Raw genomic sequence first — 19,462 nt, 5'->3', positions numbered from 1 at the left:
AAAGCCTGGTTTCGGAATGTGCAAATTGGTTGAACCATGAATAATATATATGTGGACAACTGAGGGAAAAGTTAGGCCCTCAGCTGTCAAACAGAAGAAAGTTACCAAAGCTTCCATGTGCCTCACCAAGCTCCTGGCACACAGCCTCTTAGCCAGAGAAAAATAGGGGAGGAAAAAAGTGCTAATATATTATTGAACTTGACAGGGTGTTTGAGACTGTTGAGAATTTCTGGATGCTCTAAAGGCTTTAATCCAGAATTTCTGTAGAGAAAGAACAGAGGTTATGACTCTCTTTGAACCTCAGTTTCCCGATAACAATAGGCAAGTGTTGAAACAATCTCTGTTCATTTCCCACAACTTCTAGAATTGTCTACAGAAACTGTAATTAACACATCATTGCATTACTTTTTCTCATATATTAAGCAACACAAGTTGAAACTGTGGAAATACTAATATAAATGACTGTACTGAAGTTTAATGGTGGCCTCAAAAATACAATGGATGAGATCATGGGAAGCTGGAAATCTGTGTTTGAGTCTCTAAAGACTAAGAGGCTTCTCATTTCCTAGTTCACTGCTTTAACCATAGGCTTAGATGCAAAAGTTGTTCTTAGCTGTAAGTCACCAACAAATCTTGTCTCCTTCTCCCATATGAAATAAGGAGCCTCTAATCCTTTTCAGTCTGTACAGGATGAATTTTCATGTCTAATACAGGTACTTTGAAATTGTTGAGGGTCAAGTGCATATTTTTTTAAATAACAGGATATGCCTGATTCTTCATTCTGAACCCCAGATGCTGAATATTGGTGATTTAGCTGGAATCACATTTTTATTTTCCTTCACAAACATTAAAATCAGGGGACATATATGTACAAGAATCCCTAGGCTGCTCCTGCACTAATAAATATTCATCATGCCAGTGTGGTGTCAGAGAAAAGTGAGAACAGCAAAGCCCCCAGCCAGCCAGACCTTAAGGCAAAAGTATAAAATGTGAGAAGTAAGGAATGTGCAAGCAAGAAGCTGATGGAGAAAGAAAAACAAAAAAAAGGAAACGCATTTTAGTTGTATTTTCTTCTCCAGAAGAGTTACTCTTCCTGCTGAATGTCTTCCTGTATCTATTATCCAGAGCAAAGAGAGAGTAGATATGGCTTTAGTTACAACCAGACAGTGTGGTGTTCCTGCTTACAAGCAAACTTGGGTTATGATAGCTCTGAAAGCCTCATGGCCTGGCACTGTACTTACCAGATGAGAATACTACAAATGCAATAAAAGGATCAGCTTCCCAGATTTTTGACTTAAGGCATTCCCTTGTGGTAAAGCTGGGTGAGGAAATGGAAGAATAGACTGAGGGGAAGAAGGGAAATTCAATAGCCCAGAAGCATGTATTGCTGACCTAGTTACTTTGTGAAGGCTTAAATAAAGAAGCTTACGAAGTCATGACTATTACATGGTCCCCTCTGATCTTTTCATGAGGATGAGAAATGGTTGTTTTCAGTATGGAAAGGAAAAAAGATTCTGTATGTAGAGTGTCTCTTTGTTGTGCTGTGAACTCCCTGGAGAGAATATCAGTCACCCTGCAGGGGCTGGAATAATGAATGAATCCATCAGGGAACAGGCTTTCTTCTCCTGTGACATGCTTTGGGGGACCACCCACACACATGTCAACCCTTTTTCTGCAAAGTGCTGCCTCTAAAGCTTTCCCCTGTCTCAGCCAGCAAGGATCCTTCATCCTAGAGCCTTTCATTGATGGAGTTTAGATACTCTCAGGCTGAGGAATGATGTGACCATGGGTCTCCCACTTTCAGGGCAAAAGCTCTAACCACTGTAGGAAAAGGAGGCAAGGCAACCGTGAAAATTGGTAATAGGAGCTGTGGCGAGGTAGAAGGTACACAGCAGGGCAGCTGGCCTACTGCCACAGCATGGTCACTGCAGAATCACAGATCCCCTTGTATGCCAGAGACAAATGAGAAGGGTAATTGCTGCATGCTGGTGGGCAGAACCGATCAAAGGGAATAAAAGATCAACCAGCACCTGCAAATGACAGCTCTTCTCCATTGGTTCCTGACTGCAGATTGTTCAAAATTTTTAAAAATCTCATTAAATGTTTCCCGTTAGTGAAACACAAAGATTTACCCCTTACTTCCTGCACCCTTTCTGTAAGTTTCTCAAGAAGAATGGAACACTCTGAAATCACTACCCAGTCACGTTAAAGGAAAGCTTAAGATAGCTACAGAGCTGAGAGCAGAGCACCCCAAGTGCAGCCTGAATTTGCACAGTGGATACTAACTACATAAAGAAGGAATATTTTAAGAGACTAGACAGGTGGAGGAAAAAAGCTGAGAAAGGAAAACGATGTAGTTACATCTATCCTACTTCCCCAAGCATGGACTTCAGTGGCTAGAAGTTATTCACATATACTGCTGGCTGCAGTACTTCAAGGTACACTGAGTCCTGATGTAACCATGACTTCACATTTGCTCCAGCCACAGAGCTCCCAAAGCATATGGAAGTTGGTCAGGACAGCCTGGTAATGCTAAAATCAGGAGGGAAGCCAAAATGGTAAGAAATTTAATCTTCCTTTGAGAACTAAGACCTGACTTAAATTGTTGCTGAAGAGGTGCTATCCAAACCACAGATGTACTACAACTTCATGTAACAAGTTTTCAGCAGTATCTAAGCTGCTAATTAGGCTCAGGATCAGACCAGATCAGTATCTCAAGACACACAAGAATCCTGGATAGCTGCTTCTGCTTTCTTCTCTGAAAATAACCAGAAGAGATAACCCATTACTAATCACCTGTGGTCTGCTTCAAAGTTCGGCCCCTTGTACAGCAACATTAAAGATGTGCTTATATTAGTTAGTGAGATGAAATCTACAAAATTGCCACATTATCATCCAAAAAGCCCCAGGCACCATCGAACCATGCCAACAGGTGATGTATAGGCATGATGAACTTAATCCCATTCTGAGCTGCAGAATCCATAGCAGGATTAAAACTGGAGGGAGATGGCTCACCTGCATCTCACATCTAAAATATTTAGATCCAGGAGAATTACAGGTCAACACTTGATAAATCTAACTGAAACCCCTTTTCTTGCTAAGTCAATAAACTGAGTACCAGCTCACTTATGATCCTTCTGGGTAAAATGTTAAACAAAATTAAAAACCACATCCACATTCTGAGAAGGCATTTGTTCTTTAGTCCTCATTTCACATTCTCCACTCTTCTTCCTTATTAACTACACCAGCACAAGAAGCTTATCAGTGATGAGGGAGCTTCAGTTTTCATACATCTTAGGAAATGCACACAAGTGTTTTTAAAGAAAAGTCCTGGTCATGATGAGAAATCATCATTCTTATATATTTATCTTTTTGGGACTACCTATCCCACATCAATTCATCTGCATCCTCCCAAATTCCCTTACCATGACTCTTCCTGGGCAAAAATCCTTAATGATACCTTACAAGAAGTTTGGAAGCATTCTCCTTCTGAAATCTCCCATTCTTAGTGTTCTGAGGACTTCAAAAAACTGCAGTCAAATTACTCTCTAGCTCCAAGAAAGAGAACCAGATCACTCTGGCTCCTGTAAGACTGATATCACAAAAGCCTGCTCGAGGGAATTACAGCCTCATAACATACAGTTGCCTATTATTTATTCTGTGGCCAGATTCTGCCAGCTGGTATAAATCAGGGCAGGTTCCTCGGCTTGAACAGAGGAAGCTGATTTATGCCAGCTGACAGCCTGGCTGCACGCGCTCCACTTGCACAATGCTAGTTTTTTAAGGGACCTGTTAAAGTGCCCCAGGCACGTAAGAACCACGCTCGGGTCTTTACTTGGAAAATGTTGCTCCGAGGAATAGAACTGTGAGACCTTCCTGCTGCTCTCTGGGTGTACTGTTCAGATTCACAGAAAAAAGTCTCAAAGCCCTGACAGAACCACCATGACCTTGGGAACAAATCTGCATTTTCTAATGTCCCCTGCATAGACCAGTTTTTTTAACTGAGCTTTAATGCTGCACTAAACAAAGCCCATGGGAATACCAATGCAATGTTTTGGAAGAACTGATCCACTGCAGAGAGGGTAAAATTGATCTTCCCAACTTGTGTTACTGGTAACTATAAACACACTTTAAAGAATGTAGTGTGACTTGCAAATCACTTGCTAAACATATAGCTTTGGCTGCTTTATAAATCTTTCTTTTTTACCTTAAAATCTCAGGTATCTACTTAAGAGAACAGGGAAACAGCTCATTTGAGAGTGTGGGCTGAAGTGCTTGGGTACAAACAGAAGGGAGTAGGAATAGAAGACAGCTTTCTAAATACCTCTGGTTTCAAATTGCCATTGGAAAGGCACAGTGTTAATCCCAGGTGTCACTGTAGGGATGTAACTGCTGGGTTGTCAACTGAAGCATGCTTTAAGTGTGAGGAAGCAGACTCCTCTATCTGCTCCTGAAATCTATTAATTTCAGTCCAATTTTTGCCAAAACACTGCTCTGGGTGAGCAGAGAATTGGAATCCTAGAGTCAGACTAACAGGACTGTTAACAATAAAAATTGTGGTTCCTTTGCATGACACAGATTTCTGAATACAGCTTGTTATTACGATATGAAACAAAGACTAGAGGACTCGAGCCATTCAGAGCCCTTCCATTCCCACCCAACAAGGAGCAAATGAACACAAGGCTACAGGTCAACCTGAAAAACGCTGTCAGGGGAATATTTTTCCTGCCACACAAAGTGCTTCAACATTTCATACATTCTCATACACACAACAGAGTGAAACCAAAATCATTGAAGGTGTTAGATATGGGGATGTCTATATATTCATGCCCAGTGAGAGTGACAGCGCTCCAATATCCTGGGGACAGTGGACAGGGGGAGCTGCAGTTTCAAACGTGCATTTTGTGAGTCAGGCCATGCACTTAATCCCACCTTTCTTCCATTGACCAGTGTTTAGTCTAATTATTGATTAATGATTATTTTTTTATATTTTTATTTTTATATCTTTCTATATCAGAAATTCCACTGTGGACTAGGGAAGAAACAAAAAAAAAAAAAAGGAAACGTTTCCTGATGAAAGTTTAATGGAAACTGGTACATTTCCACAAATTGTCTCAGTTTTGACAAATCAGCATTTTCCCATGAAAAACAGTGTCAAAAACTCTCAACCAGCTGTAATTCCAACCAGATTAACTCAAGGATGAATGCCAGCAGGAAGTTCTTGCTAAATACCAGTTGTTTGAGCAAGGGAAAACTATTTCTTCCTGAGACAATCTTCCCAGAGGTGAAAAGGCTTTAAAACCCATATGAAAAAAAGGACAGGTAGTTCCAGCTGTAACAACTACAATGGCATTCACAACAAAAGAAAGAGCAAGGAAATGGCATATTAAAAAAAATACGCATGAATATGGACAAATCAGCAACTAGTACTTCCCCTGACACTGCTAATGTTATCATTTCTTAAAATCTAGAACAGTTGCTAAAGCTTTGCAGCAATGCAAACAAGCTGACATTAGCCTATATGAACTGCTGGGCAGGACCCTTAAAACATGCTTCAATTTCAATTCTGCTAAAATCTCTAGAAGCAAATGGACACATATAAATGATGAACATGCTGTCACCAGAAAAAAATGGAATTAAGCAATTCCTGGTGAGATTTGTTAGTTCTAACTATTCCTCTGGATGAGATTCCATCAGTGGATGGCATTTGAAGCAATTTGCTCTCTTTACATATCTTACCCTAAACATCTGTAGACCACTAAAACCATGCTCTTTCAGGCAGCAGGATATAAAATGTTGTACTCAACAAGTGCCAGTGCTGCTGCTCTGTTGCTATGCCAGAGTGCAGACATAATATGAAAAACAACTGTTGAAGATTTAGCTGGGTCACTGAGAACCCAATTCTGCAGATGTTTAGTGCCAACCCATTGCTTACAGTGACATTTGCCCTGTCTGAGTGTGTACCCCCACTCCTTGCTGTAAAAGCAATCTATCCCCTGTAGTAAGAAGCTTCTCTGCTGATTCTTAATACAACACCTGCCAGTGAAATTAAACATCCAAAGGACTTTGGCTGTCAAAGCCAAGACATACTCTTTCTGATTTATTTTAGTCTATTTTGACCTTCCAGAACAAGAGTTCATAGAAAAGCACAAGTAGTTTTTCATCGCTTTTCATTTTATTCTTGAAACCATTTTATAAGGGTTTAAAAATCACTTCCCATTATCCTATGGGAAGGGAAAAAAACCCCCACAAAACAAAAAAACCTCTCTAATACCAACAAAATTTAAGGCTAAAGATCAATTAAGTAACCCAGCACTCACTCTCTTAGACTAGGATTCAGCCAACTTTCTTTTTCATATCAGGACAGGCTCTCCACTGCTTCCACTGGGAACCCCTTGTACTCTGCAACATCTTTAGAGACTGGTTGATACCTCAGTCAATTTTACTGAGTTTGCAATGCTCTGGCCATACAACATATCTAATGTTCCTGGGATGTGCCTACCTAGGTATTTCCCCTGAGTCAAAAGGCTCCTCTGTGGCAAAGGAAACGAGGCTGCTGTCTCCCACCTGCCTCAGGGCACCCATTCATTCCTCTGCTTGTCAGGTGCCAGAAGGGCTGTGGGAACCATGAGCAAATCAGGGCTGTAGCAAATCAGCTGTTCCCCCTGCTAATCCTGGGACCACAGAGGTGGCTGGAAGCTCTGCCTTTCACTGCGGGCTGGACTGTGGCCATGCCAGCCAGGGTGGAGATTGCAGGATCACTTTCATCAGGATCTGTCACAGCACGAGTGAGCATGTTTCATATCTAGCTGATATAAATGCACCCTGTTATGCAAGATCCAAGAGTACCAGATTGGGCACAACCTGTTGGTTTTGCTCATTTTGGCAGTACTGGAAGCAAGGCACAGCTCTTCTGAGGTCAGAGGAGTGGCAGTGAATGTTAGCAAAGTGCATGTAGCACACACATACATTACTGAGAAAAGAGTTCCTGTGCCACAAATGCAAAAACCCAAAAACTCAAAAAACCAATTATGTAACACTTTAAAAATATCTTGCAGAGGAAATACAAGCATCGGAAACTCCAACAACTGGTGCTACAGTGATATTTGGCTCTTTTTTTTTCCTCCCCTCAAAAGAGCAAATGCTTCCTAAAAGCCTTTGAAAAAAAACTTGCAAAAACCCCCACAAACCAAACCACGAGGAATTTTCCTTCTGGTAAGAGCCTGACACCATATTTCCTCCCATGTTCAGAGTGAACCTTGTCACAATGACAACTTTTATAAGGCCCCATTATAGGATGCTGCATCTTTTCAACTGTAACAATTCATCCCAGAAAGGAGTATTTCATTTTGAAGCAATGTTGTTTGACTAAATATAGGTCATATAATAGTAAGTGTTTATAAAATATGAGTGAAAAAATACTATGTATATGAAAAACTCTGAATTACTCCATTGCCCTTTTTTTTGAAATTACTTTTGAAACTGTTTCAGGAAACCTGCTGTAACTCTGTATAACTCTACTAAGGCTAATGGAACTATATTCATTTACAGCAGCTTAAGATCTGGCTCATAATTTTTTACTAGAAACCATTCTGATATGGAATTCACCACCTGAGTATTAGAGAAGCTTGTTAATGCCAATGAACTAAAAAAGCAAGTAAACAAAAGTGTTTTTCAAAGTCTTAGGTATAAAAGTCTCACAATTCAAGGATACCCCATAAACAGAAGAAAATGCAATATCATCTCTGATACATCCCTACTTCCCTCCTGAAATACCTGGAAAAATGCCAGTTTTAATGGGGGGCAGGAATGCATTTTAGACTCAATCCTGTCACAAACATGTTCCATCCCGTTACAAGATGTTTGCTCTCCTACTTCCCTTTTGCAAACATCTGAAGCTCTAAATTTGATTTTCATACTATAAAATTAACTAACTCTGATATGGCTTTCAAAAAAATAGACAATAATGGAAATAGAGTTTGGCTGAATGGAGATGTTAAGTTCCTGATGTTCAGAGATGAACAATTATTACATGGATGATTCCAAGGAACAAATTTCTGGTTATGATCACCCAAAGACAAACTACAAATTCACATTCACTTGAACACACTAACAACAATTTCTTACGTGGGCAAATGCTCTTTTGCACTGCTATTAATTGATAAAATGCTCAATAAATCATTCAAAATCATTCAAAAAAAGTTACACCTTGCCCCTTTACTCTATGCAAAAAAGTCAATTACTTCTGTGTAGTACAGGACATGAGAGTATCTTTTTCAAAGGAGAAAATTCCTGTTGAACCTGTTCATGAATTTGTGGGTTCTCCCAAAATCCTGACGAGAATGTGTCATTCTTGTCTAATATTTTGCTGTGAAGAATGTTAAAAGGGTTTAAATATTAGCTGGTGCTTTGTTAACTAGCCATCTGGTTAGTTACTAGGCATACCTGGGAACTGAGCTCTTCTGAGACTGATATATCTCCTCTTTTTTCAGCCTCACTATAGTGATGAATTATTACAAAATAAGTAGCTTTTTGTTTTCTTTTTTCTGTTTTGTTTTCCCCCAAGCATTTGGCAGCTCTAATTTTCATTCTGGTGCCAAAAAACTACCAACATCCAAACCTCACACTTCCTGCTCCACAGAACTGTTGCTTTCTGATCAACTCTTCTGTCATAATAGAATTCTAGGGCACAATAGAATCCGATGGTGGTTATCAAAACAGCTTTTGAAGCTATGGGATAGATTATCTGACAACAGGCCTACTCAGTTTTGGTTATTGTAGGCTGTAGATGAAGATGAGTATGAAAAATGCTGGAATTGTAACTAGTTTATGTTCTTTTTCCTCACTGGACCTATGACAAGAAAGATTAACAAACTCTTGAGCCATGCCTGCCTTTAAAAATTGACCCATAGTTTGAGACTGTCTATAACTGACTGAGTGGGAAAAAACAAAGTATAATAATAAATAACACAAGATTAACAAAAGCTGAGCTTCTCCATTTAAAGTTTTTTGTGATGGGAATCTGCAAAAGTTTGAGGCTGGGGGTCAAAATAAAGGCCATCACTAGTTGATTATGATTTATGATAATGAAAAATTATAGAGAAAATATATATAATATTAACAAGAAGCTACACACCTCAAATTTAATATAACTTTGAGTTGTGGGACACCATAGTCTCTTATTCTTACACTGTTCTTTTCTTCTGCCCTAAGTTTTCATGAGTAACTTTGCAGGTATGCAAAACCTGTTGACTTTGACAGGGCGGTTAATGAAGCATGAAGTTAGTCAAAACTGCACATAGCTAAAGGCAGTAGCTATTCAAGAGTTATCGACTTTATATTATTATGTTTCTGCCAAAATTTGGGATCAACTGCTGACCATGAATGGACCAGACAGGAGAATCAGAGGGCCCAGGGCAAAGTTTGTAGAAGCCCAGGTGTGCACACCTTACCTGAAGACTAACTCCAGATGTGCCATTACAAGACATCTTAGAAAGCTTCTTAATTCTTCACCAGTGTTTCAGATGCAGTTTGCTGCAATCTCTTGGTTCTCCTTTTAGGTTCACCACTTGTTCTGCAATGTGATTTAGGGCCTAACCTTGATTTTACAGATGTTAATTCACAGACGTGGGTAACTACTGGTAGGGGGACAGAGACTGAAGGCTGCTCAGGGCAGGAATCTTGTTTTTGCAGCAAAACTTTTAAGCTCATAGTATATTATAAATTATGATATGAAGAAGACTGCAAGTTGCATACCCTAAAAACCTATCTAAGGATGTCTTGGTAGAAGCAGGGTAAGGATTATAAAGTGTCACTTTTAAAGTGAGCCAAACAACGTGCACAGTCAGTGCCGGAGAAATGAACGTTTTGAAGTCCAACTGCTCACAGCCACGGCTGGACTTCGCTCTCACCAGAAACTCTCACGAAACCCAAGTGTTGGTAACCAAGTGCAGACCCGCGCAGCAGCGGGCTCTGTGGCCACGCACAGGCCCTCCTCTGAGAGCACCCAAGGCACTCCGGCCGTGTGGCCGGGGCTGTGCAGCACACACACACCCGGTGCCCGGCCGAGCGGCGGTGCAGCACACACACACCCGGTGCCCGGCCGAGCGGCGGTGCAGCACACACACACCCGGTGCCCGGCCGAGCGGCGGTGCAGCACACACACCCGGTGCCCGGCCGAGCGGCGGTGCAGCACACACACACTCGGTGCCCGGCCGAGCGGCGGGGCCGGCCCGGAGGGCGCTGCCAAGGCGCCGCGGCTCCCCCGGCCCGCGCCCCGGCCCGGCCCTGCACACGGGGCCGCACCAGGTGCGGGAGCCGCCGCATCAGCTGCGGGCAGGCCCTGCAGCCCTTCCCCCGGCCACTGCAGGCAGCCCCTACATGCCCTCTCCGGGCTCCTCCGGCCCGAGCAGACTCGGCTGATTTCCTGCCAAATCCGCTCCTTTCTCCCCGCTATTCCCTCCACGGACGGACCTCAGCTTTGGCCGCGAAACCCCGAGACTCCCAGTCCTTTCTTCCCCGCTTACTCTCCCGCAGAGCCATCAACAAACACGGTCACCCTCTCCCGAAATGTTTCCAGCCTCAAAACTTTCTTAGCAACCGTGTCCCCCGCCTCCCGCCGCGGACGCCTGTCCCTCGCTGCCTGCCCCCGTCCCCTCCCGCCCCGGCCCCGGCAGCTGTCAAGCGGCAGCGCGGGCCGGCGCGCACTTACCCCGGAGCAGAGCGGGGAGCGAGCTGCCCATGAGTGCCCAGAGGGAAAGGAGCAGCAGCAGCCGCCGCAGGCTCCTCGGCAGCCGGGGAGTCATCGCGGAGCCGGATCGGCGCGGCCGGCGAGCCGCGGGCGGGGCGCGGGGGCGGCGGGGAGGCCGCGGCGGCGGTGGCGGGGAGCGGGACTGCGCCGCTCCGCTGCTCGGGACCGCGGGTGACTCACTGAAACTTCACTTCGGCGCTGCAGGGGAAACAGGAAATCTTAAACTTCGCAAACAGCTGGGCAGGACTTTCTTACTCTTACAGTAGTTCCTTCTCCCCCTTCCCACAGTCACCCCCTCCCCTGCTCTCGCCCTTTTTCTTTCCTTTTTCTCTTTTTTTTTTTTTTCCTTTTAACATGAAACCTCACCCAGTTTGGTGTCAATCATCTGCCAGAGGCCAGCCCCTCTCAGGTCTGGCTCTCCCACCACGAGCGCGCCGGGGCCAGCCCCGACGTGCAGCCCGGATGGCTGCGCCTGCCTCCCTCCGAGGCGGGGACCGGGCCCGGGCACCCGCCCGGAGCTGCGCCGTGCCGTGCGGGGAGCCTCAAGGTCGACAGGAAACCGCCAGCTCGGAGGGCTACTGCTCCCTCCCTGCGATTTGAAAAGGACCCAGTGGAGTCATTTGGGACATAGGGACTTTGCAGAGCTCCTCCCCGCATCCGTACCCCTGACCTTAGCGATGCTGCTGCAGCAGCCTGTTTCCTCCTCTGCAGAAGCGGTATCGGAAAGAAGGACGTAGCCTGCAGATGAACTAAAGCAGGGAGCAGGGAAGGTTGAAGTCGGGCTAACAGCAGGAAATATTCACACAGACTAACTGGGCACTCAGCTTGCAGGTGTTAAAGCTAACTGGAACAACTTGCCACCTGCTGCTTGTTTTGCTCCCAGATAGGCTGGTTGTGCACAACTTTACCTCAAATGCTGTGCATGTGACACAAATGTCTCCATCCCTCTCCAAAGGAACTTCTACCAGAGATTTTGTCTTCTCTACAAGGGGAAGTTGCACCCAGGATTCAGAGAGTAGGAGCACACTGGTGATGCCAGCTTTTCATGGCCCTGTTAGAGATTGTAAGAATCATTCAGTTTTGAACCTGAATAAGGCTTGAGCTCTTTGCCAGTATAAATCCAGTTACTACATAGCCACCAGTTGTATTGAGACCCATTTTCAGCTCACAGTCTTCCTTCCTCTCTGATTTAAATGGCTGGGCATTGATTGACAGGTAAACTGATGCACATGGGGATAATTTGAGGACGATTGTTCCAACGCTGTTGATTTGCTTTTGTCTCAGTTACAACATTAGTTAGAGATACAGATCTGGGTATTTCAGAAGGAGGGCTAAGCCCTCAGGGCAATATATGTAATTCATGCTCTGAATGTCCCAGATCACCTCTGTTTGAATTTGGAAATGTTTGCATAAAGAATTTAATTGGCCTATAACAGACATTAAAAAAAATAATTGTGCTTTTATGTAAATTTAGTTTTAAACACTCCCTAAATGCATATTTTCACCATGAAGTCTCAGTTTACTGTACAAACTCTCATAAACCTCTCTCCAAGAGCATTTTCCTCTCTCTCACCCTCTTTTAATATAGTCAAGATTCACTCAAACATGTGGTGGTCACCACCCTCCAGAGGTAAGAAAAGTTGCAGACTCTCCTTTGAGCATAGACTGGAGTGTTCTTATCAGTTCCTGTGCACCAGCTCTGTGCTAGAAGGTGGCTGTGTTTGCAGTATCCACTTAAACAAAAGCATTTCTCAACTCCCACAAGTATATACTGTGTGCTGTACACTGCTCTCTCCTCAGAGCTGTCAAGTTGCAGGTGCCAAAGAGTTGCTGTTTGCTTAGAAAGTTGGCTGTGTGTGCTGAACTCTCCTATTAGTTTCTGGTGATTACCTTCCAAGATGAAAAAGAAGTTTAAAAGCAAACAAGTACAGATTTAATATTACTGTTCAAACCTGTCACAATCCAGGCGTGACTTGGCAAGCCTGACACTGTCTCACTCGCATCTCTCTCCCTCACATGAGTGCTGTGGCTCTTTTCCAATATAGGCATATTCTGCCCAGTCTCTCTCATCCAGGGTCTGGCAGTAAGTGATGGAGACTGGCAGGAGATGTTGCCTTTGAGAAGGACTGTACTCAGGTTTCCAATAGTCTCAAATCCTCGAGTGCAGCCACACATCCTTGCCCCTTCTCTCACATGAGGTGATACAGCACCTGTTACCCAGCAAGTGAGGAGTCTACTACAAGTAGACTTCAGGAATTTGATATTTTCATGTAAGAACTGCCTTTATTTTTACAGATCATCATGCAGTGAGGATTGTGCTACAGCTGAGCTTTGAGTGTTCAGAGAACCCCAGTGAGAGATGTTACTAGAATGTTTTTGTGTGGAAGGAAATCTTACCTGGATATCCTCAGGGGAAGGGTAGTGTATCTTTGTCACCAATAGCCTGTGTGGAAGTCAAAGTAAAGCCAACTTTGGGTCACAGATTAATCCCAGACAGGCTCATTAGTGAAAACACATATTTTGCCTTTTTGAGTACTACAAGCCTCCCTTTTAGGGCCCAAATGCAGTTTAATCAGGATTCCCTGGACAACCAAAATATATGAAACAAGACCAAGCTGGTAATTTCTTTCCATTTCCCTGTTCATAGCTCCCAGTTCCCTGTTTTCAGATAGCAGTTTCTTCTAAATTGAAACTGTGAGTATTTGACCTCAGCCTGACTGAGGTAGAGGAAGAGTCCTCTTCAAAAGTGGGAGATTAATGGTGTAAATAATAATCTCCAGCCTGACAGGGTAAGGGAAGACAGCTATTTTCAGTTCCTCATTGGAAAAGGCAAAATATCAAAGCACTGAATATTGTGTTTTCTTTCTAAGCCTTGGAAATATATACTGAGAACGCAAACAATTTAGTACCTCTTCTATCTCAGGGTCTCCTAGTGAAAACATGCCAACTGCTCCTTGCTGCAGGTTTTAAGTACAGCTTTTAAAACAGTCCATAAAACTACCGAGTATAAATGATCTCTCTTTGTTATTCTAACTATTTTCTAGCTTTCAGTATCTTATTTCTGTCAAGATCCCACATGAACTACAGCATTATCCTTGTAGAAAAACACTTTCAAGCTTCTACAAAACATTCATTGTTACAAAAACGCTGTTGTTTCACTGTACTTAACATACACTCAAAACCATTCTGCTCAGAGCCACAAGCTGCTGATGTCCACAATAAAGCAATTATTTCGATTAGTTTATTAACTCCAGTGTTGCTTTATGTAACAATTCCAGAACAAGATAGTTCCCAGATGCAGAATTAAGTAAGCCCTATACAGTTGCACTAACACAATATAATACTCATGCCTGTGTAGAGCTGATATATGTGGTGTGGGGTGAGACATCTCAACTTACTTTAGCTGCCTAAAATTTAGCCTTGGTCTGAAGTTCCAGGAGATGGCTGAGAGAATCTATCGCCTTTCTCACCATCTGATGGAGCAGTCCTGTTTGTTTCACTGTGATGGGATAGTCCCAGATCAGGTTCAAGAACCAAAGGATGGAGGACAAATGCTGGATGAACAGAACTGCCGTTTTGGTGGCAGCAGGCTATTAGGTCACCCACATTCCCTTGATCATCCAAGGAGAGAAAGGAATCTAGATATTTTAAAAACCTTCTAAACACAAAGAGCTGATGATAGGGAGCATAATTAGCCCAGACATCTACTTGGTAGGTATCTGATGTTAGATGACATAAATCCTAAAGGAAATGCTCTTTGAATTGTATACATCACATAAAGTAAGCTACATGATGCTTTACCCATTGGCAGTCATTGGAGTTAATGCCTGTGATTTTTGTTTGGAATGACAAGAGGCAACCAGGTACACAGTATGCTGATATTGCCTAACTGAAACGATTTATGAAGTAACTAGAAGAAGTAGCTTGGCCCAAGTAAAAACATTGATGACTCTGGACAAATTTTGTTATAACTACTTTCAAAACAAAAATAGCAAGTCTGCTTGAAAAACTGGCATGCCCCATTTTGATGTTTTCATAGTGATATAGATTGGCTTTTGTTTTGAAGGAGGCTATTAGTTTTGATTTTTTTTTTTTGTTCTCTCCATGTTACATATGAAAAAAGAACATGGGAACAATATCTGACACTGATTTCACTACAGTTAGGCAAGAAGTTTATTTTTCAGAGAAATTTTGGCATTTCAGTTCAAATCAAAGTCAAATTTTGTAAGCCTGTATTATTTGAAACTCAAAACCTCCATTCACTGCAGCACTCTGTTCACAAAACTGACATTTGCCTGCTAATTTTCAAATTGAGGGTATTTGGCATGGAGCATTAGCCTTTCAGCATCCTTGTAAAAAAGCTTTGCCTGTCTTGTGTATCATTGGCTGAAGAATACATTGTCCTCTTTGGAGCAGTGTGAAACTGTTGTGCTCTGTATCACCATTTGAATAATATTTCTCTTTTAATTTAGGTTATCATAGAACACAGAATTACAGCTACTGTTAAACGCTGTTCTCTCATTTTGTATAATCACTGGTTTCAACTTGTTATTGATAATTTGCACCATTATGAGAACACACACACCCTCCAGCAAGGACATTTACAAAAGGTTACATTCATTGGAAAATGTTTTTCAAAACTTATAAAAAATGTTTGGACTTAACACAGCATTTATGCTTATCTCATAGATATAATCAAATTAAAACATCTGTTGTGTGTAATCATCCATCAGAAAAAGGAAATCAGCTTGTTATCAACTCCTGCATACATCAGAGGCAACAACAATAATGTTATCTTCAAGATTTATCTTAGTAAAGCTTTCTGCACAAATCTTCTGAATGACACTTATCAAAATGAGGTTTTGAAATATTTGAATTAGCACTCTATTCTCAGAGAACTGCTGTTCATATGATCTCTGACTTTTAGCTAGAATGCAAATCAACCATTTCTAAGCTTCACCGAATTGGCTTGCTCTGTGTTTACTGTGGCTGTGTAAATACCCTGCAACAGTGAAAGCAGAACTATGTTGGTGTCAGAAGAGATATCTTTCTGCAGTGCTTCTGGCAGGAAACACCATTAATGTCACCACACAACCTTTAAACTAAAATTTCCATCTTATTTTTCCAAAAACAAAGGACATTTGTACACTTTATACTGTTTTCTTCAGCTCCTACAATGAGTATCTGAGCTGGAGGGAAACTTGCACATTTCCGTAAGTGTGTTGTATTTTTGTGTGGAATCTTCTACATGTAAAAAGAACTTGTAAAATTAGGTCTAGATGATGTGGCACTCTTAAAAGCCATGAAAACAAATTATTACAGATGTACTCTGCATATAATTTAATTTGCTCAAAAATATGGTTACCCATGGAACCTGTCTTCATTACCGCATAATTTGTAGTATTTACTATCATCAAAGCTTGTTTTTATAAGCTCTTCATTAAAAAGAATCTGAACATTGGATGCCAAGCCTCAGAAAATATCTGAAACTATCAAAGAACCTCAGTAGTAAAACACAGAGGCCCTTCTGTTTCATTTTTCCCACAGGAACAAAAGGGAGTTGTGTATCTATCATAAAATATATCCCTAAATCTAATCAGAAAGAATCTCAGTACTTCAACCACAAAGCCCCAGAACTGAGGAAAGCCTCCTCCCACCCCACCGAGCAGAAGATCATGTCTGTGTTGTTCAGGAATGCAGCACACTGATGATGTTAAAGTGGCTCATTTGACCGCGATCTTTAAACAAATTTATTTGCGATAGCACAGCTGTTCCTCTCAGGAAGGAAATGCACGCTTCCATAATTCTTATCTGCAAGGCAACTTTATGATCTGTGGTCACAGGAGGTGGCTACTGTGCTTTAGAGGTCAAAAGCAAGCAGTTCAGGAGGATCCAGAATGCCTTGGGAGTTGGATGTTGTTCCAACAGAGCTGACCCCATAACAAATAAGCTAACTGTGGCTTGCAAATAACTTAGCTAATAAAATTCACTTTTGCTATTTTCCTCATCTGTGACTAAGAGCTTCATGAAAGTTGCCTGCAAGCTCCATTTTCAGGCTGTTCACACAGTCTCCCACATCTTCCAACTGGTGTGACATCTCCCCAGTTGTATTATTATCTCCATACAATCCTACCAGCCTTGAATGTTGGGCAAGCATTTCCAGTCACATCTCAGGCCAGAGTGGCCAGGCTGCCACCAGTGCTTTCAACTCCTGGCTGTAGCAGTCTAACACTGAGCAGTGAAAATTACATCATGCTCACCTCAAACTCTCAGATGTGAAGGATACCTACTCTGTCTCCTAAGCTGGGACAAACATTGGGGCATTAAAGGCCTCTGCAAGGATGAGGCAAAGATTGTTAAACCACAGCTTCAGTGATACTCAACATTCCCTGCATCACTAGAACAACACAGGGGGTATTAGAGAAAGCTTTAATGTAATTTGCACCCATTTTGTTACCTTTTTCAATATTAAAGTGTTATAGATAATCCTTAACTGAGAATTAAATGCTTTGAAGTTAATAAAAGATTCATATTGACTCCACTGTCTATGGAGAAATAACACAGTATTTTCTGTCAATTTGGCAATTCTGGAGTTTCAATTTCCCAAATTCTATGCCCAGATATTGACTTCAGTGAGGGAACAAATGCACATTGCTGGCTCAAAGTCAGTTTTCCCTTCCATAAAAACATGTACCACATTTCTAGCTCAACTTAGCCCTGTCTGTAAGGATATTTCTGTCTTTGGAGAAAGCAGTTTGGTAATTCTTCTGCCTACTACAAATGGAGGTGCAATTGACAACGATGAAGGATGAGAGTGTTAGTGAATATTTGATGTCTCTTCACATGCTTTGAAGCATAGATAAGGAGACATCTTGTCCAGTGCTGCCATAGTTTGATCTCTGAATCATGCAGCACTTGGAGCCTTCCTGTCCTGAGGGACCTCTGCTAATCTTCTATCAAAACAATGCTCAGAAATTGAGGAGTTTGTAGGCTTTATGGTGAGTAAAACAAGACAGCCAGGCAGCAGAGTGGGATGTTGTGCAGAGAAGTGTAGTGATGCTCCTTAGGGAGAGAGAATATCCCGTTGAAGTCAGACTGAATTTTCTGAAGAGCTTTTGTAGTTCTTGCTATTTATTTGATGCATGCATGTTCTTGCCATAAATACTAGCCTGGTTTTTATCTCTACCTTTATTTGATGATTTCTGAAACATACTAATGTTTCAGAAATAAGAAAAGATGGAAAAATCAACTTCAATATTCTCCATCACAAATGAAAAATAATTTACAGCTGCCTGCATGACATTGCTCTTATATGATTTCAGTGTTTTTCCTTTAAAGGGCATGCTGTTCTGAATTGGCATGTCTTTCTTTTCTTCATTTTGTTGCCTATTTTTGCCTCCATTCTTTTGGTTCCTTTCTCCCATTTCTCCTATTCTCTATTAAATCTTTCCTTTGTTTCTTTAAGTTGATTTGTTCTGAGTGTTATAATCCATCCCCACTGATGTTTCCTTTGGGTGTTAATGACAGACAACTACGTAAAATTAAATGTTTTAACATCTTTGTTATTTCTACTATGTCTGTCAAACAATGCTAATGTTAGACTTACAAACTGCTTTTTCAAAACTGTCTTTGCACATTTATATTTCATCTAAAAACATGACTATTAGTTTCACAATTAGCAACTACCACACTCTCTTAATTAAACAGTGGTAAAACCTCTGGGTCCCACATAGTGTTTTTTAGTGAAACCCTGAATAAAGGGCACAGGGAAATGAGAGTGGCATAGCAGACTTCACAGCTCATTTACTTGCCCTCTTAACCACAATAAAGTGTCCCAGCCCAGGCTGGTCTCCATTTCATTACCACCCTCAAAAATTTCTAGCTATTTTCAGATGTGCTGATAAGCTGATATGTAATGTCCTGTAAAAACACCCTGTCACGAGGTCCCACCTTTTCTAGCAGTGCAGTCCTATATGTGCGTGTGGTGCTGGCACCTCAGCTGGGGTTGGTTTAGCAGAATGAGCTTGGCCTCCTGTACAGGACCCGTTTCCACTCCTGTCTGATCTACTTATGGATCCTAGTGGCATGTTGGGAAGTACAGTTCCTATTTTCATTGTAAAGAAGTGTCTAATTTGCAGTGATCGCACGAACTGCATTCTCTCACCTGGTCCTTCCAGTTGCTGAGTCCCCTCTCACAGTCTCCCTGCAGCTATTTCTAGCCCCTCTGAGTTCCGGCCAGCTGCCATTTCCTGCTCAGCCCACTCAGCACACTGCATGGTTTGCTAGGCAGCAGCCCCCAGGGCTGGCACGGTTTGACATTGTTGCTTTGGGTTGTTGTGCCCTTCAAAGAAATGCTGCGGTACACGCCTTTGTCTGCCCTGTGTGGGTCACACTCCATGGCTCTTGTCAAAGATATTACATGATATTTCCTGTAAAGTTTCTTAAACCCAATAAAGATTAAAGGAAAATGCTATCTGAAACACCTACTAGGTCACTGCCTAATTTCTTTCCTTACTTAGCTGCAGTGGGCAAGAGAATTTAAAGGGCAAACAGGATTTTTAGCACTTCAATGGTGTGATTTGCTGGTGTCAGAGTCATACAGTCAATAATGATTGACAAGACGGTTTTCATCTCTGAATTTCTACCCATAAAAATGTGGAGTAAGTGCTATCTTAGGCTCTTTAAGAACTTAGATATCTAGCTGTTGCTTAT

General features: G+C 42.1%; 1 protein-coding gene across 3 annotated transcripts in view; it reads right to left on the bottom strand.

The window, feature by feature from the left end:
* The window catches only part of TGFBR2 (transforming growth factor beta receptor 2), a 58,750-nt gene extending 47,916 nt beyond the window's left edge, over nt 1-10,834 (bottom strand). The window contains exon 1 of one of the 3 annotated variants that reach the window (XM_054273822.1): nt 10,712-10,834. In XM_054273822.1, the coding sequence (XP_054129797.1) occupies nt 10,712-10,805 (94 nt within the window). In that variant the 5' untranslated portion in view covers nt 10,806-10,834. Of the gene's footprint in view, nt 1-9,452; nt 9,536-10,473; nt 10,536-10,711 lie in introns of those variants that run through there. The other 2 variants (XM_054273823.1, XM_054273824.1) reach the window with 2 other exon arrangements.
* Between the last annotated feature and the right edge of the window lie 8,628 nt (nt 10,835-19,462).

This window comes from Melozone crissalis, unplaced genomic scaffold, assembly GCF_028551555.1.
Source record: "Melozone crissalis strain CALT ecotype California unplaced genomic scaffold, PUWL_Pcris_2 ptg000016l_1, whole genome shotgun sequence".
Lineage (NCBI taxonomy): Eukaryota > Metazoa > Chordata > Aves > Passeriformes > Passerellidae > Melozone > Melozone crissalis.
This window is presented reverse-complemented; position numbering and strand designations above follow the sequence as displayed.